The 25,073-nt window shown below is 44.2% G+C and overlaps 1 protein-coding gene across 1 annotated transcript in view; it reads right to left on the bottom strand.

The window, feature by feature from the left end:
- The window catches only part of LOC117510706 (plexin domain-containing protein 2-like), a 435,424-nt gene that overhangs the window by 277,967 nt on the left and 132,384 nt on the right, over positions 1-25,073 (bottom strand). Inside the window, 1 exon segment of the mRNA XM_034170533.1 lies at positions 20,289-20,506. Within this exon segment, the coding sequence (XP_034026424.1) occupies positions 20,289-20,506 (218 nt within the window).

The following is a 25,073-nucleotide window of genomic DNA, read 5'->3' as shown; positions in this document are numbered from 1 at the left end:
TCAACTATACAGCACACTTTGGACAAAGAGATGCTCTATGATGCTGTACTGCAGAGGAAGCCTTTTCTGTGTACATGCCACAAACAGAGTCCCTTGAGGTATGCTAAAGCACATTTGGACAAGCCAGCTTCATTTTGGAATAAGGTGCTGTCGACTGATGAAACTAAAATTTCATCATGGCTTTTTAATTCAGTTTTCTCTGTTTTTATTATGCTGTGTGAAGCACCTTGAGGTGATCTCCTTGCAAATTGGAGCTATATAAATGAATAAATTTGACATTTGAAATTTGAAAATTGAGTTATTTGGACATAACAAGGGGCGGTATGCATGGCTGAAAAAGAACACAGCATTCCAAGAAAAACACTTGCTACCTACAGTAAAACTTAGAGGTGGTTCCATCATGCTGTGTGGCTGTGTGGCCAGTGCAGTTACTGGGAATCTTGACAAAGTTGAGGGTCACATGGATTCCAGTCAATATCAGCAGATTCTTGAGAACAATGTTCATGAATCAGTGACAAAGCTGAAGTTGCGCCGGGGCTGGATCTTTCAACCAGACAACAACCTTAAACGCTGCTCAAAATCTACTAAGGCATTCATGCAGAGGACCAAGTACAACATTCTAGAATGGCCATCTCAGTCCCCAGACCTGAATATTATTGAAAATCTGTGGTGTCATTTTAAGTGGGCTATCCATGCTTGGAAACCAGCAATCCTGATATCTTTTGTAAAGAATGGTCCAAAATACCTTCAATTGAATCCAGACTCTCATTGGAAGCTATAGGAAGTGTTTACAGGCTGTTATTTCTGCAAAAGGAGGATCTACTAAATACTGATATATTTTTCTGTTGGGGTGTCCAAATTTATGCACCTGCCTAATTTTGTTTAAAGAATTATTGCACACTTTCTGTAAATCCGATAAACTTCATTTAACTTTTTATTCCCAAGATGGCCCTGCCAATGCAGCTGCCTGTTATTTCAGCTCTGCCCCCTCTTTTCCTACTTTCACTATTTTTAATACTTTTTAATAGTGCTTATTTGTCTTTATTTGCAGTGGGTGGTAACCTGTGCAAGTATGCACATGGGAAACCCACTTTTGTTACTCTTGTGATTAGTTTTATGCTGCTTTCAACACTATTTGAGGCAGCGCAGGGAAATCACTTTGTTTCCAACTCCGGACGTCCCATTGTTTATAGCCAGGATCAGCTGCTTGGACTAAGAGACTATGTATAGTGGGCCGGGTCCCCGCTATGCTGAGCACCTAGACATACCTGCCGACATACGGAAGAGATGGAGAGGCTGCAGGGGCGGACGGACGAAACGGAGAAGAACTTATATTCCGTCTGTGGTCATGAGGAATGTAAGATCTCTCCGCAACAAGACGAGGAGCTGTCAGCGCTAATCCATTTCCAGAGGCTGTATAAGGGCTGCAGTCTCATGTGCTTCATGGAGACGTGGTTGGATGAACATGTACTGGACTCGGTCATGAACATGGACGGCTTTACACTCATCCGTGTGGACACGATGTTGGCAGAGAGTGGAAAAAAAGAGGCGGGGGGCTCGCCGTTTATGTGAGTGAGAGATGGTGCAACGCAGCTCATGTTCACGTGAAAGATCAGATCTGCTCCTTAGACATGGAGCTACTCGCAGTGAGCATGAGGCCGTACTATCTCCCATGGGAGTTTGGAAGTGTGATTACGCTCTGCGTGTATATTCTTCCCTCTGCAGACGCCGCCGCTGCCTGTGATCGGATCCACAGTACAGTCACGCGGCTGCAGACACAACACCCCCGCGCGCTCCTCCTCATCACCGGGGACTTTAACCACGCCTCCCTCTCCACCACCCTCCCCACGTTCACCCAGTACGTCACGTGTAAAACCAGGGACAATAGAATACTGGACCTTTTTTACGCTAATGTCGAGGACGCTTACACCTCCCCCCCACTGGGACGCTCGGATCATAATCTCGTCTATCTGCTCCCCAATACACACCCAGGATCAATCAATCAATCAATCAATCAATTTTTTTAAATAGCGCCAAATCACAACAAACAGTTGCCCCAAGGCGCTTTATATTGCAAGGCAAGGCCATACAATAATTATGTAAAACCCCAACAGTCAAAACGACCCCCTGTGAGCAAGCACTTGGCTACAGTGGGAAGGAAAAACTCCCTTTTAACAGGAAGAAACCTCCAGCAGAACCAGGCTCAGGGAGGGGCAGTCTTCTGCTGGGACTGGTTGGGGCTGAGGGAGAGAACCAGGAAAAAGACATGCTGTGGAGGGGAGCAGAGATCGATCACTAATGATTAAATGCAGAGTGGTGCATACAGAGCAAAAAGAGAAAGAAACAGTGCATCATGGGAACCCCCCAGCAGTCTACGTCTATAGCAGCATAACTAAGGGATGGTTCAGGGTCACCTGATCCAGCCCTAACTATAAGCTTTAGCAAAAAGGAAAGTTTTAAGCCTAATCTTAAAAGTAGAGAGGGTGTCTGTCTCCCTGATCTGAATTGGGAGCTGGTTCCACAGGAGAGGAGCCTGAAAGCTGAAGGCTCTGCCTCCCATTCTACTCTGAAAAACCCTAGGAACTACAAGTAAGCCTGCAGTCTGAGAGCGAAGCGCTCTATTGGGGTGATATGGTACTACGAGGTCCCTAAGATAAGATGGGACCTGATTATTCAAAACCTTATAAGTAAGAAGAAGAATTTTAAATTCTATTCTAGAATTAACAGGAAGCCAATGAAGAGAGGCCAATATGGGTGAGATATGCTCTCTCCTTCTAGTCCCCGTCAGTACTCTAGCTGCAGCATTTTGAATTAACTGAAGGCTTTTTAGGGAACTTTTAGGACAACCTGATAATAATGAATTACAATAGTCCAGCCTAGAGGAAATAAATGCATGAATTAGTTTTTCAGCATCACTCTGAGACAAGACCTTTCTGATTTTAGAGATATTGCGTAAATGCAAAAAAGCAGTCCTACATATTTGTTTAATATGCGCTTTGAATGACATATCCTGATCAAAAATGACTCCAAGATTTCTCACAGTATTACTAGAGGTCAGGGTAATGCCATCCAGAGTAAGGATCTGGTTAGACACCATGTTTCTAAGATTTGTGGGGCCAAGTACAATAACTTCAGTTTTATCTGAGTTTAAAGCAGGAAATTAGAGGTCATCCATGTCTTTATGTCTGTAAGACAATCCTGCAGTTTAGCTAATTGGTGTGTGTCCTCTGGCTTCATGGATAGATAAAGCTGGGTATCATCTGCGTAACAATGAAAATTTAAGCAATACCGTCTAATAATACTGCCTAAGGGAAGCATGTATAAAGTGAATAAAATTGGTCCTAGCACAGAACCTTGTGGAACTCCATAATTAACTTTAGTCTGTGAAGAAGATTCCCCATTTACATGAACAAATTGTAATCTATTAGACAAATATGATTCAAACCACCGCAGCGCAGTGCCTTTAATACCTATGGATGAGAAGAGAACCAATACAGAAAAAGTCAGTGAAACTCTGGACTGAAGAGGCCACTGAGAGGCTGAGGGACTGTTTCAGAACCACAGACTGGAGCATGTTTCAAAACTCTTATGGTGAAGACGTCAATGGCCTGACCCAGTGTGTCACTGACTACATGAACTTCTGTGTGGAGAGCACTGTGCCCACCCGGAGGGACGGTGCTTTCCCAACAACCACCCCTGGGTGACCCCCGAGCTGAAGGTCCTGATGAACCAGAAGAAGAGGGCTTTCAACTGGGGAGACAGAGAGGAGCAGCGTAGAGTCCAACAGGAGCTCCACTGAAAGATCCGTGCAGCCAAGAAGGTGTATAGAGGGAAGATGGAGGAGCAGCTGGCCCGGAACAACGTCAGGGACGTGTGGAGATGCTTCAAGACTGCCTCTGGATTTGGGCAGGGTGCCAGCAGGACTGCAGGTGGAGATTCTCGGTTTGCAGAGGAGCTAAACAGCTACTTTAACCATTTTGCCTGCTCCCAGCTCTCCACATGTCTCCAGCAGCCAGCCCTCCAGTCCCTCTGACCCTCCACCTTCTACCCCCCGGTCACGTCCACTCCACCCCGGACCTTGTCCCTCCTCCCCCAGGACTGTATTCAGCACCAGCCCACCTCAGCTCACACCTCAGCTTCCCCCTCCCCCCTCACTGTAACGCCAACCGAGGTGAGAGGGCAGCTCCTGCGGCTAAAGCAGAGGAAAGCAGCAGGACCTGATGGGATCTCCCCGAAGCTGCTGAGGACCTGTGCAGATGAGCTCTGTGAGGTCCTCAGCCACATCTTCAACATGAACCTCAGCCTGGAGGTGGTCCCCACCCTATGGGCCTCCTGTGTGGTTCCGGTTCCCAAAACACCGCACGCGAAGGAACCAGCCCACTACGGACCAGTTGCCCTGACCTCCCACCTCAAGAAGACCATGGAACGGCTCGTCCTGTCTCACCTCCGCACCGTGGTGAGCAACATCCTGGACCCACTGCAGTTCACCTACAGGCCCAACATCGGGGCATCTACCTACTGCAGCGAGTGCTCACCCACCTGGAGACTGGTGGGAGCGCTGTGAGAGTCATATTCTTTGATTTCTCCAGCGCTTTCAACACCATCAGACCAGTGCTGCTGTGGGGGAAGCTGGAGGACGCAGGTGTGGATGGACATCTTGCCGCCTGGACCATCGAGTACCTCACTGACCGCCCGCAGTACGTTCGGCTGCACGGCTGTCAGTCTGAGGTGGTAAGGTGCAGCACCGGGGACCCCCAGGGCACCGTCCTCTCACCTTTCCTCTTCACCCTCGACACCTCGGACTTCACCTACAACACGGACAGCTGCCACCTCCAGAAGTTCTCTGATGACTCCACCATTGTGGGTCGTGTGTCTGAGGTGAACGAGCTGGAGTACCGGTTGGTCATCACAGACTTCGTGGACTGGTGTGAGCACAACCACTTGTGTCTCAACACCAGTAAGACGAAGGAGATGGTGATCAACTTCAGGAGGAAACCACCACCTCACCCACCGGTGAACATCCAGGGGGAGGACATAGAGACTGTGGACAGTTTCAAATACCTGGGTGTTCACCTCAACAACAAACTGGACTGGACTCACAACACCGATGCCCTGTACAAAAAAGGCCAGAGTCGCCTCCACCTCCTGAGGAGACTGAGATCCTTTGGATTAGGCAAGCCTCTGCTTAAGACCTTCTATGACTCTGTTGTAGCCTCTGCTCTCCTCTATGGTGTAGTCTGTTGGGCCCCGGGCAGCACAGAGTGGGAGAGAAAGAGACTGAATAAGCTGGTCAGGAAGTCCAGCTCTGTCCTGGGCTGTCCTCTAGACTCTCAGGAGGAGGTGTTAGCCAAGTTCAAATCCATCATGGACAACTCCTCTCACCCTCTGCACCGGACTGTAGTGGAGCTGAAGAGCTCGTTCAGTGACAGGGTGAGGCACCCTCAGTGCAAGAAGGAACGATACCACAGGTCGTTCCTCCCTGCCGCTGTCAGACTGTACAATAACACTGTGAAATAACCACATGCAATAATATGTCCACAAATCATGTACAATATCAACTCCACTTCACATATTGTAAATAAGATGCTCCTCTCTCTTTTTCAATCCCAATCATATATATATATATATATATATATATATATATATATATATATATATATATATATATACACATACATATTCTATTTCTACCTCATTTTCTTATGTCTTGTACTGTTACAAGTATTATTATTATTGCTTATCCTTGCACATGCTGTTTGATGAACATTTTTCTCTACTTGCACCCATCTTGTGTGTTTTTTAAGAGCTGATGTAACGTGAATTTCTCCTCTGTGAGATCAATAAAGTTTATCTTATCTTAACTTCTCAAATATCACTGTATTTATCAGCTGTATGATATATTTAACTGAAATTGCTGATCCAAACAACCAATGATTAATAAAGGAAAATCATGGAAATCATCAGGGGTGCTCAAACTTTAATCAAAAGACAAAGTCTCTTTTCCATTTTAATCTGTTACACATTCTTTTGTTTTGTGTGATGTTATGAGTATTATTTCTGTAACTCTTGGCAAGTGTTATTTCTTGAATTATTAATGAATTGTCATGAGGAAAAGTGCTCTTTTAATTGCTTTCCAGTTCTGAGATGTATTTAGAAAACTGAGCCATCTTAAATTTTGTTAGTTAAAGAAGAAAGGAAGGTATATGTCATTCATTGTATCGGAAGTGTTTTTTTCAAATAATTATCTTTGGGGAAGAAAGCTAACACCAAATGGGCAGAGCTTTTGACCAGTCATAGCTCCCTTTATAAAGACCTTGAAAGAAAGAAACACTCTCTTACACTTCAGCCATTTTTCACTCTTCCCGTTTGGCTCCGGGTTTCTAATGTGCTCTCATTTTTCCGGACTCTCCAAGTCCTACTTCATGGCTTTTGTTTCATTTTTCTTTTGTTCACGGTTTCTTAGTGTTTCTTTGTTTTTCGTAACTTGTACCAGTGTTAATAACTTTTAAAGCTTGACTCAAGTTCTTTGCATTTTAAAGACAACTTCCTAGCTGAAATTTTCAGATTAAGAGAGAATTTGCTACTCTCCAAGTTCTTTATATTTTCCGCTTGATGCCAAAAGAGTTTCTGTTAACTTTAATTTCTTCTAAAATTTAAAGCTTCGCCAAGCTCTGGATGTTTCCAAATTTATACAAAGATTTTAAATTGATCTTCCACAAGTTTTGAAGCCACCAAAGCATTGCTGAAAACAAACACCTACTGTTGGGAAAGTGTAGTGACACGGACCCACAACAGGGGGCGTAAATGAACGGACAATAGAGGGAGTTAAATTAGAACACTTTACTGTTGTGAATGTCACAACCACACACAGCAGATTACAGAATGAATACAAGTCAATTAATGAAGGTGTCGTGTGGGCAGGCTCGATGATAGGAGACGCCCGTCTGGAGATGAACCGGAACCACACGATTTCCACCGCCACCGAACCCGAAGGATACTGGAGCCGCCAAGTCCCGAAGTCCCCAGGTGGCCACCGTCTCAGCGTGTCGGATCTGGTACTGCTGGCGGAGAACAAAGACAGTCAAGTGTGGGTGTGTGTACACCCCGTAACAATAATGGTGGGAATTCCACCTCCACCTTTAACACACACTCGTGCAGCGTCTGTTTAACCACTTATCTGACGGGACGAAGGACGAAACAGTCGCGACCCACGCCGGTCCTCTGGTTGACAGCTGCAACACAATAGCTCTTGAAATCACTGAATGCTGGCAGAGAATATTACCTCTCACAGAAGTCGATATCTCGGCGATGTGGTGGAGGTGTCATCCTGTTTTTATCCCGGGTGAGATGCAGATGATCGGTGACAGCTGTCATAGTTGATGAGTGACAGCTGTCACCTCGGCTGTTCCTGTAGGTGGCAGCGCCCTCTCGTGCCTGAAGCCCGCACTTCAGGCAGGGCGCCGTCTGGTGGTGGGCCAGCAGTACCTCCTCTTCTGGCGGCCCACACAACAGGACCCCCCCCTCAACGGGCGCCAGGAGGCGCCAGGAGGCTTGTCCAGGCTTGTCCCGGTGGCGTCGGTAAAAATCGACCAGGAGGGCCGGGTCCAGGATGAAGCTCCTCTTCACCCAGGAGCGTTCTTCAGGTCCGTACCCTTCCCAGTCCACCAAATATTGAAAGCCCCGGCCCATTCGACGGACATCCAAGAGCCGGCGTACTGTCCAAGCCGGCTCCCCGTCGATGATACGGGCAGGAGGCGGCACCGGACCGGGTGCACAGAGGGGTGAGGTGTGATGTGGTTTCAACCTGGAGACGTGAAAAACTGGATGGATCCGCAGTGAGGCCGGGAGTTGGAGCCTCACTGCGGTGGGACTGAGGACCTTGAGGATGCGGAACGGCCCTATGTAGCGGTCTTTCAACTTCGGGGAAGCCACTTGGAGAGGTATGTCCTTGGTAGATAGCCATACCTCCTGCCCGGGCTGGTATGCGGGAGCCGGGGACCGTCGACGGTCTGCATGGGCTTTTGCCCTAGTCCGGGCCCTCAACAAGGCCGAACGGGCGGTGCGCCACACCCGACGGCATCTCCGCAGGTGGGCCTGGACCGAGGGCACACCAACCTCTCCCTCCACCACAGGAAACAAAGGGGGTTGGTACCCCAGACACACCTCAAACGGGGAGAGGCCAGTGGCAGAGGACACTTGGCTGTTATGCGCGTACTCGATCCAGGCCAGGTGTTCACTCCAAGCCGTCGGGTGTGCGGATGTTGTACAATGCAGGGCCTGCTCCAACTCTTGATTGGCCCGTTCAGCCTGTCCGTTAGTCTGAGGGTGATACCCAGACGAGAGGCTCACGGTGGCCCCCAGTTCCCGGCAGAAACTCCTCCACACCTGCGAGGAGAACTGGGGACCGCGATCCGAAACGATGTCTGTTGGTATCCCATGCAGCCAGACGACATGGTGGACCAGGAGATCCGCCGTCTCCTGGGCTGATGGGAGCTTCGGGAGGGCCACGAAGTGGGCCGGCTTGGAGAAACGGTCCACTATCGTGAGGATGGTGGTGTGCCCCCGGGACGGCGGGAGGCCCGTGACGAAATCCAGACCGATGTGGGACCAGGGGCGATGAGGCACAGGAAGTGGCTGCAGGAGTCCCTGTGCCTTCTGGTGGTCCGCCTTGCCCCTGGCGCAGGTGGTGCAGGCCTGGATATAAGCCTGGACGTCAGCCTCCAGAGACGCCCACCAGAAGCTCTGCCGGACCACTGCCACGGTCCTACGCACCCCTGGGTGGCAGGAGAGCTTAGACCCGTGACAGAAGTCCAGGACGGCAGCTCTGGCTTCTGGTGGGACGTATAGTCTGTTTCTTGGTCCTGTTCCGGGATCCGGGCTCCGTGCCAGGGCCTCCCGGACGGTCTTCTCCACGTCCCAGGTGAGGGTAGCCACGATAGTGGACTCCGGTAAGATGGGTTCCGGTGGATCCGACAGCTCGGTCTTGACTTCATGTTCGTGCACCCGGGACAGGGCATCCGACCTCTGGTTTTTGGTCCCGGGGCGGTAAGTGATCCGGAAGTCAAAACGGCCGAAAAACAGTGACCAGCGGGCTTGCCTGGGGTTCAGTCGCTTGGCGGTCCTGATATACTCCAGGTTCCGGTGGTCAGTAAAAACCATGAAAGGCACTGACGCTCCCTCCAGCAGGTGTCTCCACTCCTCAAGAGCTTCTTTCACCGCAAGGAGCCCTCGATTGCCCACGTCATAGTTCCGCTCTGCTGGGGTCAACCTGCGGGAGAAATAGGCACACGGGTGAAGAACCTTATCGGTCTCTCCGCTCTGGAATAGCACGGCTCCTATCCCTGAGTCAGAGGCGTCCACTTCAACCACAAACTGGCGACTAGGATCGGGCTGCACCAAGACGGCTGCAGTCGAGAAGCGCTGTTTCAACTCCCTGAACGCGGCATCACACCGATCCGACCAGGTGAAGGGAACTTTTGGTGAGGTCAGGGCTGTCAGGGGGCTAACTACCTGACTATACCCCTTAATGAACCTCCTGTAAAAATTTGCGAAGCCGAGGAACTGTTGCAGCTTCCTACGGCTCGTAGGTTGGGGCCAGTCTCTCACCGCTGCGACCTTGGCCGGATCCGGGGCGACGGAGTTGGAGGAGATGATAAACCCCAGGAAGGACAAAGAGGTGCGGTGAAACTCACACTTCTCGCCCTTCAAAAACAGGCGGTTCTCCAACAACCGCTGCAGGACCTGACGTACATGCCGTACATGGGTCTCAGGATCCGGAGAAAAAATGAGTATATCATCCAGATATACGAAGACGAATCGGTGCAGGAAGTTCCGCAAGACGTCATTAACCAAAGCTTGGAACGTCGCGGGGGCGTTTGTGAGGCCGAACGGCATGACCAGGTACTCAAAATGACCTAACGGGGTGTTGAATGCCGTCTTCCATTCGTCTCCCTTCCGGACCCGAACTAGGTGGTATGCGTTCCTAAGATCCAGCTTTGTGAAGATTTTGGCTCCATGCAGGGGGGTGAACACCGAATCCAACAAAGGCAACGGGTATCGGTTGCGAACCGTGATCTCGTTCAGCCCCCGGTAATCAATGCATGGACGAAGACTGCCATCTTTTTTGCCCACAAAAAAGAAACCTGCTCCCATCGGGGAGGTGGAGTTACGGATCAGCCCGGCAGCTAAGGAGTCCCGGATGTAGGTCTCCATCGATTCGCGCTCAGGTCGGGAGAGGTTGTACAGCCTGCTGGACGGGAACGCCACGCCTGGCATCAAATCGATGGCACAATCGTACGGACGGTGCGGGGGAAGGGTGTGCCCGATCCTTGCTAAAAATGTCAGCAAGATCGTGGTACTCAACCTGCACCGCCAAAGGATTGGGGGGAACTTTGACCTGCTCCTTAGCCTGGGAACCGGGAGGAACCGAGGATCCCAAACACACCCGATGGCAGGTCTCGCTCCACTGTACCACCACCCCGGACGGCCAATCAATCCGGGGATTGTGTTTTAGCATCCAGGGGAACCCCAGAATCACACGGGAGGTAGAGGGAGTCACAAAAAACTCAATCTCCTCCCGATGATTCCCTGACACTACCAGAGTTACTGGTAGTGTCCTGTGTGTGATTAAAGGGAGTAGGGTGCCATCTAGTGCTCGCACCTGCAATGGTGAAGGAAGCGCCACCAGAGGGAGCCCTACCTCCCTGGCCCATCTGCTGTCTAGCAGATTCCCTTCTGACCCTGTGTCTACCAGTGCTGGGGCCTGAAGGGTTAAATCCCCGCTAAGGATTGCAACTGGGAGCCGTGTGGAAATGTGTGTGTGTCCCACGTGAATTTCTTGGCCCACCCTAAGCCCAGTTTCTAGGGGCGGGCGTTGGTGTTTAATCGTTCGGGGCAATTACTCAATTGGTGCTCAATTGAGCCGCAAACAAAACACGCCCAGCGGGGAAGCCTCCTCTGTCTATTCGGTGGTCTGAATGTGGCCCTGCTCGTGTCCATAGCTTCGTCAGCAGGGGGAGCTGTCGCCACACGGGATGTAGAGGCCAGGGAGCGTGGGAAGGGCGGATCTTTTTCGGACCCGGAAGGAAGAGGGACGGCGCGCGCCCGGCCACGCCCTTCGTCTCGTTCCCGACGGCATTCTTCCAACCGATTGTCTAACCGTATAACAAGATCGATAAGCCCATCTAATTCCCGCGGTTCATCCTTGACCACCAGGTGCTCCTTCAGGACCGATGACAGTCCGTTTACGAAGGCGGCGCGGAGCGCAGCGTTATTCCAGCCGGACCTCGCAGCCGCGATGCGGAAGTCGACTGCATAAGCGGCTGCGCTCCGGCGTCCTTGTCTCATTGACAGCAACACAGTCGAAGTGGTCTCTCCCCTGTTAGGGTGATCAAACACAGTCTTGAACTCCCTCACAAACCCAGTGTACGTGTGAAGGAGCCGTGAATTTTGCTCCCAAAGCGCCGTAGCCCAAGCGCGTGCCTCTCCCTGAAGCAGATTAATCACATAAGCTACTTTACTAGCATCTGACGCGTACATGACGGGACGTTGTGCGAAGTGAACACTGCATGAGAAAGTCCGCGCACGTCTCCACACAACCTCCGTACGGCTCAGGGGGGCTTATGTATGCTTCAGGGGATGGTGGGAGGGGTTGTTGAACCACCACTGGAACATTCATATCCTGCACAGGGTCGGCAGGAGGAGGAGCTGCAGCAGCGCCCTGAGCGCTCGCCGCCACCTGCGCGGAGAGAGCCTCCACCCTGCGGTTCAGGAGGATGTTTTGCTCGGTCATTTGATCCAACCGAGCCGTAAAGGCGGTGAGAATGTGCTGCAGCTCACCAATCACGCCTCCTGCAGACGCCTGCGCTCCCTGCTCTCCCATTGGTCATTCAACAGCTGGGTGACACCCCTCAGAGTCCATGACGCTGGCCGAGATATCCTGTTGGGAAAGTGTAGTGACATGGACCCACAACAGGGGGCGTAAATGAACGGACAATAGAGGGAGTTAAATTAGAACACTTTACTGTTGTGAATGTCACAACCACACACAGCAGATTACAGAATGAATACAAGTCAATTAATGAAGGTGTCGTGTGGGCAGGCTCAACAATAGGAGACGCCCGTCTGGAGATGAACCGGAACCACACGATTTCCACCGCCACCGTCTCAGCGTGTCGGATTTGGTACTGCTGGCGGAGAACAAAGACAGTCAAGTGTGGGTGTGTGTACACCCCGTAACAATAATGGTGGGAATTCCACCTCCACCTTTAACACACACTCGTGCAGCGTCTGTTTAACCACTTATCTGATGAGACGGAGGACGAAACAGTCGCGACCCACGCCGGTCCTCTGGTTGACAGCTGCAACACAATAGCTCTTGAAATCACTGAATGCTGGCAGAGAATATTACCTCTCACAGAAGTCGATATCTCGGCGATGTGGTGGAGGTGTCATCCTGCTTTTATCCCGGGTGAGATGCAGATGATCGGTGACAGCTGTCATAGTTGATGAGTGACAGCTGTCACCTCGGCTGTTCCTGTAGGCGGCAGCGCCCTCTCGTGCCTGAAGCCTGCACTTCAGGCAGGGCGCCCTCTGGTGGTGGGCCAGCAGTACCTCCTCTTCTGGCGGCCCACACAACACCTACAGTGGCTTGCAAAAGTATTCAGCCCCTTGGTATTTTCACACATTTTAATTTATTTATCATTTCAAATACAAAAAGTAAATAATGCGTCTCAATATAAAAATTTCTAAAACTATCTTCCTAAAGGTGCACTGACACGTGCATGCCTATGACTCACACAATAGCAGGAATGTCGTCATAATGAGCCCACCTGCTGTGTTCCCAGATGGATGCTGTTCTTTGTTCCACAGCTGCCACGTGCTCTGCGCTGGACACTGCATATAAAAAGTAATTATATTGTGGTAGATTTTTTTTTTCTGCAAATTGGCTGTTGAAAATGGCTCTAATCGCATCTCAAATCACAGAGGAGGCTGTAGCCGGAGCTGTCCGTGCGTGCTTGTGTGCCTAACTACCTGCAGAAAGCATTTTGGCCATCGAAAAAGGTAATTATTTGTCACGTTTACATTGTCATGGCTTGATAAAACAGTTGCATGTTCTTTCCACCCATTAAAGACAAGTCTACTCTCCAGCACAACACAGTTTGTGCTAGTGCATCAGTCATAAAAGCCAAGATCGGTTGCCAAGACGGGTTGCATAAGTAATGGGCCCCTTTCGTATAACACCTGCAAATAATCAGTTTAATTGCCAGTTTTCTTCAGGCAAGTCAGGTGATAGATACATGGACATTTCCAAGTCACTGAATATGTCTTGAACTTTATTTACATCAGTTATGAAGAAATACAAACAGGATGGCACTCTATGGTAAATCTGTATGGAGTAAACCGTTCACAAAAACTGAGCGACTGTACAAGGAGAAGAGTGAGGAAAGCCACCAAGACACCCAGACAACCCAGAAGAAGTTAAATGGCAGCAAAAGGTCTAAGAGTGATAAGACATGCTAGAGAGCTGGGTTGAACGGAATACAATCTGGTGACTAGAAGATGCCGGTTATAAAGGACACCAAACAATTAAACCCAGAAGTGCAGGGACACATGAACACGGAAGACAAACATGGCTGTTAACAGAACCAAAATGAACACAGAGAAAATATCACAATAAGTGCACATAAAAAAACAACACACAAGGAAAACATCAATTATCACAGAGGAAAAAAAAACCCAAATTAATAGAATCATAATACTCAGCCGGAACAACAAAACAGAACAAAAACCCAAAAGTAGCCTGTGACAAGTTACATGGCCTATTTGTCTTAGATATCCTGGTAACTACAAGACAAGTAGTTTGGGCTTCACACATCCCACCCAGGTCACACCATTCTTGCAAACACATCAACCCTTTACCCATTTATGGGTTCAGCAGAAGTTAGGCAGAGTCACGCACTGCCAAGATGGTAACATCCAGAACCACCCTAGTTAAGCTGTCAACCCACTCTTCAGAAAAACGGTGATGTCACAGAGGGTTTGTCCAATACATATCTGTATCTGTATGCATATGTATCTATGTAAATGACTGAAGCTGACAAAAACATAGTTGGCTGAAGGAAATTACGTTGACTATCAAAATCGCCTGCGAATAATTTAATAATAGATGTCATCGTTTATTTTTTCAGCTTTGTTTTTCTCTCAAAACTGCCACTGTACGTTCTGTTGTTTTTCTGTCCATGCCGCACATGCGCAGTAGTGGTAATCTGAGTCAGCCATGATGGAAAAGTTATGCCCAAACAATATCAGGGCTAGCCGTCAACAAAGCTCAAAGGTTTGGAAGCATTTAACTAAATTAAATAGAAAAATGTGCAATGCAAAATCTGCAAGGCAGAACTTGCCTTCAACGGTGATGAAGGAGCATCTGAGAAGGAAACACGTTGTGGCTGATTCTGACAAAAGCGAGATACTCATCTCGGTAAGCTAATTGGCTAGTTAGGCACTAACATTAACGTCTATAGTGAGCTACTTACACATAAATTGATAGCTGTAAATGTTAACATTAACAATGACGATTTCATTAGCTTTAGCACGCATATATGTTTTCTGTAATGTTATAACAGCGATGTCATGTTTGAATAGGAATTGTGATAATGCTAATGTTTTATAATGCTACGTTACAGTACTAAAAAAAATACATTCCTCTTCAATGGATGACTTTGTTACCAAGGAAAAGTGAAATGAACTATTATATTAATTGTCTTTACCTTTAGTTAGCACATACCTTAAACACTTCAAGCTTGAAGCTAATGATGGTTATATAGGAGTAGCTGCATGCTGGTACGATAAGCAGCAATTTCTATGTGATCCAATTAGTCTAACCCCAAAAATAATTTGTGACTAGTCAATTGACAACATAATCATTTGTGACAGCCCTAGGTGCCACAAAAATAAATCATCTCACTGTCACTCATCTTCAAGCACTTATTGGATTGGATCGCGGGGGCAACAGCTCCAGCAAGAGACCCCAGGCTTCCCTTTCCCGGGCCACATTAACCACCTCTGACTGGCGAATATCCAGGCGTTCCCAGGTCATTGTGGAGATATAATCTCTCCACCTAGTCTTGGGTCTTCCCCAGGGTTTCCTCCCAGCTGGACGTGCCTGGAACACGTCCCTAGGGAGGCGCCCAGGGGGCATCCTTACCAGATGGCCAAACCACCTCAGCTGGCTCCTTTCAACATGAAGGAACAGTGGCTCTACTCTGAGCTCCTTACCTTATCTCTAAGGGAGACACCAGCCACCCTCCTAAGGAAGCCCATTTCAGCCACTTGTACCTGCAATCTAGTTCTTTCGGTCATGACCCAACCCTCATGACCATAGATGAGAGTAGGAGCAAAGACTGACCAGTAGATCGAGAGCTTTGACTTTTGCCTCAGCTCCCTTTTCATCACAACAGTACAGCAGAGCGAATGCAATACTGTCCCTTCTGCGCTGATTTTCTGGCCAATCTCACACTCTACTGTCCTCTCACTTGTGAACAAGACCACTTGAAATCCTTCACTTGGGGCAAGACCTCATTCCCTACCTGGAGTAGGCAATCCATCTGTTTCCTGCTGAGAACCATGGCCTCAGATTTAGAGGTGCTGATCCTCATCCCAGCCACTTCACACTTGGCTGCGACCCGATCCAGTGAGTACTGGAGGTCACAGGCCGATGAAACCAACAGGACCACATCATCTGCAAAAAGCAGTGATGAGACCCTGAGCTCAAACTGGAAACCCTCCTCCCCCTGACTACGATTTCCTCTCCATGAATATCACAAAGAGGATTGGTGACAAGATACAGCACTAATTCATTTGTGTGAAAAATAAATTACGATAAAAATATTTAATGGAATGCAATGATATCACAGGCAGGCACTATGTGAACTTGAAAAAGCTTGAAATCCATTCAGCTCACTGCTGTTAAAAAAGATAACATCTTGGCATCTACTGCTCCCATTTGTGCGACCCGAGTATGAACCCTTGAGTCATGTCAACAAAATGCCTGAGTCGATGCAAACAATGATGGCTGAACATCTTTGTGCTTGTAACTGTCCGAGGGCATGTGTGGACGTGATGCCAAAAGTGGTTTGCACGTTTTCATGTGCTAATCTGCGTGTGTACTGTGTTTACAGTTGTGTACAAACAGGATACGTGTTAGAACAGTTCCAATTGCTGTGTTTACAGCTGACGATCAAAGCTCACACACACACACACACACACACACACACACACACACACACACACACACACACACACACACACACACACACACACACACACACACACACACACACACACACACACAGACAGAGGGAGCGAGAGAGACAGAGCAAGCAAGAGAGATGCAGTGACTGTGATGATTAGAAGTCACAGGAAAACTTAACGAGCTGTCTAAGCCTGGGCTGCCGCTGTCATTATGACTGAACGCCTCGATGGCAAGTGGCAACCGAGGCACCGTATAAAAGGGCACAGGCCCTGGCTTTCATTTCCATACACACAAACACACACCAAACCTCAAGATTCATCTGCAGTAGACTCAGCACCAAGACTGTGTAACGGTGGGAGGCTGAGTTCATTTCCTGTCCTGATCTCCTGGAGGTCAGGTTTAAAAGGATTCCCATGAAGACAGATGAACACCTGCGGGCTGAACTTAATTTGATATAAAATTTTAATCCTTGGTGTCCCCTCCTAGTTTTTATATTTTCAAGTCCTCAGCCTTCTTGGAAGATTTACAATTCCCCATGGAGCAAACCAAAGAGTATTTTTAGGTACCGTTCAAATTTATTTAATCGGCACAGTATTGAATAAGAGGTTTCAAATCCCGCAAAATCTCGCAGTACTTCGGAAAGTTTACCATTCTGCGATTTGTCATTAACATTGAGAACTGCATTGAGACGCTCTGATCAGGCTGCACTTTAACCGCTGTACATGGACAACAACATTAACATCACAACATAAAACTCTTTGTATATTCTGCCCAAAACTCTTGTGAATATATTATCTGGGTTTTTAGACGTTATTGTGTTTGTTTATGTAAACATGGGAGAAGCTCAGGTTGTTTCTCCGTTATTTTCAATGGGAATCGCTGTGAGCCGCAATCGCTTCCTGTTCATGTCATTGTGGGGGAAAGTGAAGTTTGCTCTTTAACACCTGCTTATTGTCCTTTACAACACTGTCTTCTTTGTTCCAGAGTAATATATATACAGAATGTCTGAAATTTGGTTTGCATTTATGAAGCTCCACACAGGTTAAATGCAGCAGACATGGAATATTTGTTTTAGCAAGTTTTCAGGGTCTCATGCAATGCAGTCTCTTATTAATGTGATGAAAAGCATAAAAAAATTACATTTCTGTAGTATAATGTTCATTTGCAATTGTTGTCATGTGGATTCTCTATTTGCCCTACTGACGTATCCCATAATCTCTTGCGCGCCAGAGAATCCACATGATGACAATTGTAAATGAACATTATACTACAGAAATGTAATTTTTTATGCTTTTCATCACGTTAATAAGAGACTGCTATATGATACCCTGAAAGCTTGCTAAAACAATTATAACAAATAATCCGTGTCTGCTGCATTTAATCTGCGTGGAATTTAATAAAGGCAAACTGAATTTCAGACATATTATACTCGTATATATTAGTCTTGAACAAAGAGGACAAACAGTGTTGTAAAGAACAATAATCAAGACGTTAAAGAGCAAACTTCACTTTCCCCCAGAACAACATGATCAGGCAGCGAGCGTAGCTCACAGCAGCTCCCAGTGAAAATAACGGAGAGACAGCCTGTGATTCTCGCATGTTTACATAAAACAAATGCAATAACATCTAGAAACTCAGAGAATATATTCATGAGAGTTTTAAGCACAATATAAAAATAGTTTTATGTTGCAATGTTAACAGTGTTGTCCGTGCGCAGCGGTTAAAGTGAAGCCCGATCAGAGCGTCTCAGTTCTCAATGTTACTGAGATCTCGCAGAGCGGCGACCTCTCTAAAGTTTTGCGGGATTTGAAACCTTAATAGGGCGAATGCTGTTTAGACTGGAGCAACTCTGGGGCACAAGTGATTATGGGATATCTCAATAGGGTGAATGGGCTAACCAGCTATATAACATAATGGCATGGGGCAAGCTTAAAATACCTGGGCTAGTGCTACCTATTAGCCAACTACACAAATGCTAACAGAAATGCCATGTGACTAAAATAATGTCACTGCTTTTAATGAGAATGACAAAGAACCTTTTTCATGGTTACACGCAGTCGAAACAAATTACACACCAGGTGATATTATTGGAATATTCTACTGAGTCACATCTTTGATGGAACCTTTATTAAGTGAATTTGGCTACTAATGTCATTTGTATGACATATGGATACATCATGTGGGTCATGGAAACTAAATGTAGCTAAAGAGAAAAGACACCATTTTGCTACATTGGCTCATAATTAAAATATAGTTCTAGCCCAATTCAGTGAGTTTTTCCCCTAAATCATGATATTTTAAATGGATGAATTAATTAATTAATTTGGGACATACATACATATATATATACATACATACATATATATATACATATACATACATATATATATACATACATACATATATATATACATACATACATACATACATACATACATACATACATACATACATACATATATACATACATACATACATACATACATACACATATATATATACATACATACATACATACATACATATATATATATACATACATACATACATACATACATATATATATATATATAGAGAGAGAGAGAGAGAGAGAGAGAGAGAGAGAGAGAGAGAGAGAGAGAGAGAGAGAGAGAGAGAGACACATACACACACACACACTTACACATATATGCATACTTACAACAGCAAATGCCAGCACAAACAGTATAAATTAATCAATTAAAAAAATCCAAACACAACCAGATAAACACAGTGCACAACCCCCCAAAACAGAAACAAAAATCTATAAACCTAGTTCATCAGATTCTAAGTAGTAATTATATTGTTCTTATAGAGCCTTTTAAAGCTGACTAATGTACCAGATAATATGATGTTATCAGGACAATTATTCCAAATGTTAACACCTTTAATAGAAATGCAATGACTTTTACAGTAGTTTAAATCTTTGCCTTCTCAAATACTAACGTTCCTCTCAAATTGTAACTGGTCTCCCTCATTTTAAACAAACCCTGGACATGTTGAGGAAAACTTTTGTTTTTGACTTTATACATGATTTGAATTGTGGTGTACTCAACCAAGTTCCAGAATTTTAAAATATGTAAGCAGACAAATAATGGGTTTGTCGTTTCACAGTAGGGTTTGTTAATAATAATTCTTATGGCTTTCTTTTGTACTAAAAATATTGGTTTTGTATTATTTTTGTATGTGTTTACCCAAACCTCAATGCAATAGGTCATATATGGAACAAGTAATGAAAGATGGAAATATTTATGCCCGTTATGATACAGTATTTTTGCCCATTTAGTGGTGACGGCTTTGGTATACCGAAGATTCAGTGGTGAAAAGATTAATACATACAAGACTTTGCATGGCCTGTACAACTCAGAAGTAACACCAACTTTGCAGAGAGACAGAGGTAGAAGACAAGGAAACTACCTGAAACTCTATATCTTAGGGGGGGTCACATAACTGATGATGATAATGAGACACTGGACTAGCTTGCCCAAGAACGTGGTGTTAGCATGTAGTTGAAACTCTTTTAAACATCAACTTCACAAACACTAAGAAAATCCTTGATTAAAACCCTGCCCGTTTATTTTTTTCAAACCATGTTCAGACCCGGCTTCTGAATGAGGCAGGCCGTAATTAAAGGCCGGTGATTATTATTAACAAAATGCTGCTTGCTACCTGCATTGTAGCAAACACCATTTCTATGTTTGCTGTTGTTCTTCTTTAGTTGTTTTGTTTTCGTCCAAAATAAAATTTGAAGCCATTTCTGCAGCTATTGTTGCCTTAGCATGACAGATGTACAGACTATAATTCATGTAGTTACTCCATTGTTAGAATGATTAAATACAAAATAATAATGCAAATGCAAATCCACCAATCCACCAAAACTGGTTTGGTTTTAAATTAACTGTTATACAATTCTACACTACATGCCAAACATTACAACTGCTGGCAAGTCAATTCTTGATTTTACAAACTACAATATTTTTGCAACATAATGTTAAAATAGTTGGATATTAATAGGTACCTCTATCTGGGAGCTGTTGTCTGATTCTTCTGCAGACAGCATGCCAGGGAAGCCCTCAGGCTCTTCCTGCTCGGGCTCCTGGTCCTGCTCCTGACTGGCCCTGTTAGTGTCCATGTTACGAGGTTTTGTGGGGAGCCATCGCCTCCATCGGTGATTGTACAGTTTCACATTCACTGCCACGTCCTCATCTTGTGCCTGGCTGTATGAGTAAGAGACCTCTGAAAAGGCAGAAGAAAGAGTCTGGTGACACAACACCATTGCTACAGTGACCTAAAAGGCGTTAACTCTTCAACACAAACATAGAGGTCATTCAGGGTTGGTTCTGCAGAAAGAGGTTAAGACCAATCCTATGTTAAAATGCCCTTCTAAGACAAAATTCATGGCTTAATCTAATTTTAAATTTTGTAAATTCAAAGTTGAAGATGATTGCTTGTCCAGGAGTAAATTAAGGTTTAAATTAAACCTCTGAGGAGGCAGGTTTAACTTAATCTTCAAACTGTTTTCCATAGTCATTAGTGACTCAGGGGGTTTCCTCCATTCTGATGTTTAACATGGTGCACGTGTAAGATTTGATAAGTCCTTATGACATCTTGATGATGTTAGCAACCAAATCGTGGTATGATGCTTTGGCCATTGCCAGCAGGATCTATGATATAGCATCTTAGTGTGCCACGTCACCTCACATCACAAAGGACTGGTGAGTGTTGAATGAATGAATGAATGAATGAAAATGAATGAAAACTGTTTATTTCGAACATTTGATACAACAACAATTACAAGATAGATCAGTAAAGACAACAAAAAAGTTCCTACTGTGTACCCAACATGTCTGAAAAGGGGTAGGGTGAAGCATCAGCTTATTTATCCCTACCCCTTCTTCCCCACAACCAGTAATACCCTTTGCCACATATACACATAGATTCCTACACACCTAAACCGATATCAATATATCAATATATATATCTCAATATATATATATATATATATATACATACACACATCAACATATATACACACATATATACACATATACATATACACATATATATACACAAACACATATATATACACATATATATACACAAACATAAATATACACCTACACATACCTACTTACATACAAAATACTATATATTTACAAGCCGAAGCAAAAAACAAAAACACCCTAACCCTCATTACCCTTCCTCCTCCCTATACCTAGAAAAAAAACATATTTTTGTACCGCTGTTTGAACTGGTTCATGCTTGGACATTGCTTGAGCCCCACTCCCAATCTGTTCCACATCCTCACCCCACAGACAGAAATACAGAAACCTTTTAATGTTGTTCGTGCCCACTGATGCTTTAAATTAAATTTCCCCCTCAGACTGTAATCCCCTGATCTGTTAAAAAACATATTTTTAATATTTGCTGGAAGTAAATTGTTTATTGCTTTATACACAATTTGTACTGTTTGAAAATGAACCAAGTCTGTGAATTTTAAGAATTTGGATTGTAAAAATAGTAGATTTGTATGATCTCTATAGCCAGTATTATGAATAATTCTTATAGCTCTTTTCTGCATTACTGATAGTGATTGTGTTGTACCTTTATAAGTATTACCCCATACCTCTGCACAGTACTGTAAATATGGTAAAACCAGTGAGCAGTAAAGAATGCGGAATGAGTTGTGGTCCAGAATATGTTTCGCTTTGTTTAGAACTGAAATGCTTCTTGACAGTTTACTTTGTATATGTTTTATATGAGTCTTCCAGTTTATCTTATTATCTATTATCACTCCCAGAAACTTATTTTCATGTACCCTTTCAATATCTACCCCCTCGACTTGTAACTGAACCTGTATGTCTGTATTACAATAGCCAAATAACATGTATTTTGTTTTACTTAAGTTTAATGATAATTTGTTTCTGTCAAACCACATTTTCAATTTTCCCATTTCTATACTGATCCTCCTCAGTAACTCCTGCAAATCCCCCCCTGAACAAAAAATGCTTGTGTCATCTGCAAATAATACTAATTTTAATATTTTGGAAACATTGACAATATCATTTATATAAATTAGAAACCGTTTTGGACCCAATACTGACCCCTGTGGGACGCCACAAGCATTGTCCAAGCATGATGATGTATATTCCCCCAACTTCACAAACTGTTTTCTGTTACTTAAGTAGCTTCTCACCCAGTGCAACACCAACCCCCTAATCCCATACTGTTCAAGTTTATTGATTAATATGTCATGATTGATTGTATCAAAAGCCTTTTTAAGGTCTATAAATATTCCAACTGAATGTAATTTGTGGTCTATGGCGTTTGTAATCTCCTCAACTGATTCTATTAATGCAAGTGATGTTGAACTATGTGCTCTGAATCCATATGGACTATCAGTAAGTAATTTATGTTTATTTATGAATTTGTCTAATCTATTATTGAATAACTTTTCTAATAATTTGGAAAATTGTGGAAGCAAAGAAACAGGTCTATAATTTGTGAAGTGGTGTCTATCCCCAGTCTTATACAGCGGCACAACCTTAGCTATTTTCATTTGATTGGGAAATTTACCGGTTTGAAATGATAAGTTACAGATGTATGTTAATGGTTCTACAATCCATTCAATGACCTGTTTTACCACCACCATATCAATTTCATTTAAATCGGTAGATGTTTTATATTTACAATTATTCACAATGTCTATAATTTCTTTTCCATCCACTGCTGTGAGGAACATTGAACAGGGATTTCTTTCTATGAGATTATTATCCCAATCCTCAGGTTGGGAATCGGGAATTTTTTCTGCCAAGCTTGGTCCAATATTTACAAAAAAATTATTAAAACCGTTGACTACCTCATCCTTATTTTCCTTCTTGACATTATTATCAATGAAATACTGAGGGTAACTCTGTTTTTTATTACCATTTTTGATAATGCTATTTAATATATCCCATATTCCTTTAATATTGTTTTTGTTATTATATAATATGTTACTATAATATTCCTTCCTACATACCCGTATAATATTAGTTAAATCTATTTTTGTATTTCTTATATCTATTTTCTGCCTCTTTAGTCTTTAGTTTTATGAATTCTCTATACAGTGTATTTTTCTTATTACATGCATTTCGTAACCCTTTCGTCATCCATGGTCGAGCTTGGATTTTTTGTTTTCTGTAGTCTTGTTTAATTGGACAATTTTTATCATATAATGATGTAAATATTTGTAAAAAAGTTTCATATGCACTATCAACATCACTTTCACTGTATACCTTTTCCCAGTTTTGCTCCTGTAAATCCTTCTTTAGTGTGTTCATGTTTTCCTCTGTCCGCACTCGCCTGTATTTTATTTTCTCCTCTGGCTGATTCCGCCGATGGTTTCTATTATAAACGATGAAAACTGGTAGATGATCACTAATGTCATTGATTAATAATCCACTCACAGTGTTATTCTCAATATCATTGCTGAATATATTATCAATTAAGGTAGCACTATGGGATGTAATTCTGCTTGGCCTGGTGATTTTTGGATATAAACTCATACTGTACATTATACTGATAAATTCATCTGTTATTTTATGCTTATTTGGATTGAGCAGATCAATATTTAAGTCACCACAAATGAACACAGTTTTTTGATTAGTTTTTGAGAACATTTTTCCCATACAGTCAATGAATGTTTCAATACTAGATCCTGGTGCTCTATATATACAGCTGACTAATACATTTTTGCTTTTTTCTTCACATATTTCAATACTTATACATTCTAATAAGTTATCAATCACAGTTGTCATATTGTCTACTATTTTATAATCCATGTTCTTATCCACATACACAGCCACTCCTCCTCCACTCTTATTCTTTCTGTTTACACAATTAAATTCATATCCATCCAGTTCAAAATCCATTCCTTTATCTTCATTGATCCATGTTTCTGATATAGCAATTATGTTAAATATTTTTTTAAACTGACTTAAATATTCTTTAATGTTGTTAAAGTTTGCATATAGACTTCTGCTGTTGAAATGGATTATTGATAATTTGTTATCCGTTCTAATGATCCGATTAAACTGTTCATCTGTATAATAGCAACAACTGTCATTGATATTTGAGAAGAAATTATTGTCCGGGTCTATATCGTGCTCCAAGTCCAGTACATTGTGATCTGTGTATTTAAATGTTCTCAGTTCTACTTTTCCATGATCAGCAATCCTTTGAGTTATATCCTTCTTGTCTCCAGATGTAGATGAATAGGTAGTAGATGAATAGGTTCCTCTGGTCTGTGTCATGGTGTTGTGATGTGTTTGTGTCCTCATACCTTATTGGTCATATTTGTCCAGATCCTCGATGTTCCTGATTACCATAACCTTCGCTTGTTCTGGTGTTCCATTCAATTTGATAAATGTTTTGCAGTTGGATGTCCATGTCTGTTGAATTTTTCCCTGCTTTTTTAAGAGACGAGCTTTCCTGGCGATGTCTGCGTTTCTTTTGGTCAGATGTTCATTGATGAATACGTTTGTTCCTTTGAGTTTCCGTCCCTGTTTTAACAATGCCATTTTATGTTTTCTGTTGACAAACCTCATTATAACTGCTTGCTTGTCTCCATCCTCTCTCCTGGGCAGGGGGTGGCACGCTTCAATGTTATTACAGTCCATTTGAATACCTTTAGATTGCAGGAAGTCAGCCACCTGTTGTTCCACTGAGCTGGCCTCCTGCTCACTGGCCTCCCCTCCGCTGTCTTCTGACACCGCCCGTGCGTAGAATCGAGGTTTAATATGAATTCCTGTAATAATAACGT

Source organism: Thalassophryne amazonica, chromosome 1, assembly GCF_902500255.1.
Source record: "Thalassophryne amazonica chromosome 1, fThaAma1.1, whole genome shotgun sequence".
Lineage (NCBI taxonomy): Eukaryota > Metazoa > Chordata > Actinopteri > Batrachoidiformes > Batrachoididae > Thalassophryne > Thalassophryne amazonica.
The sequence above is the reverse complement of the archived record's forward strand: the minus strand, read 5'-3'. Positions and strand labels throughout refer to the sequence as shown.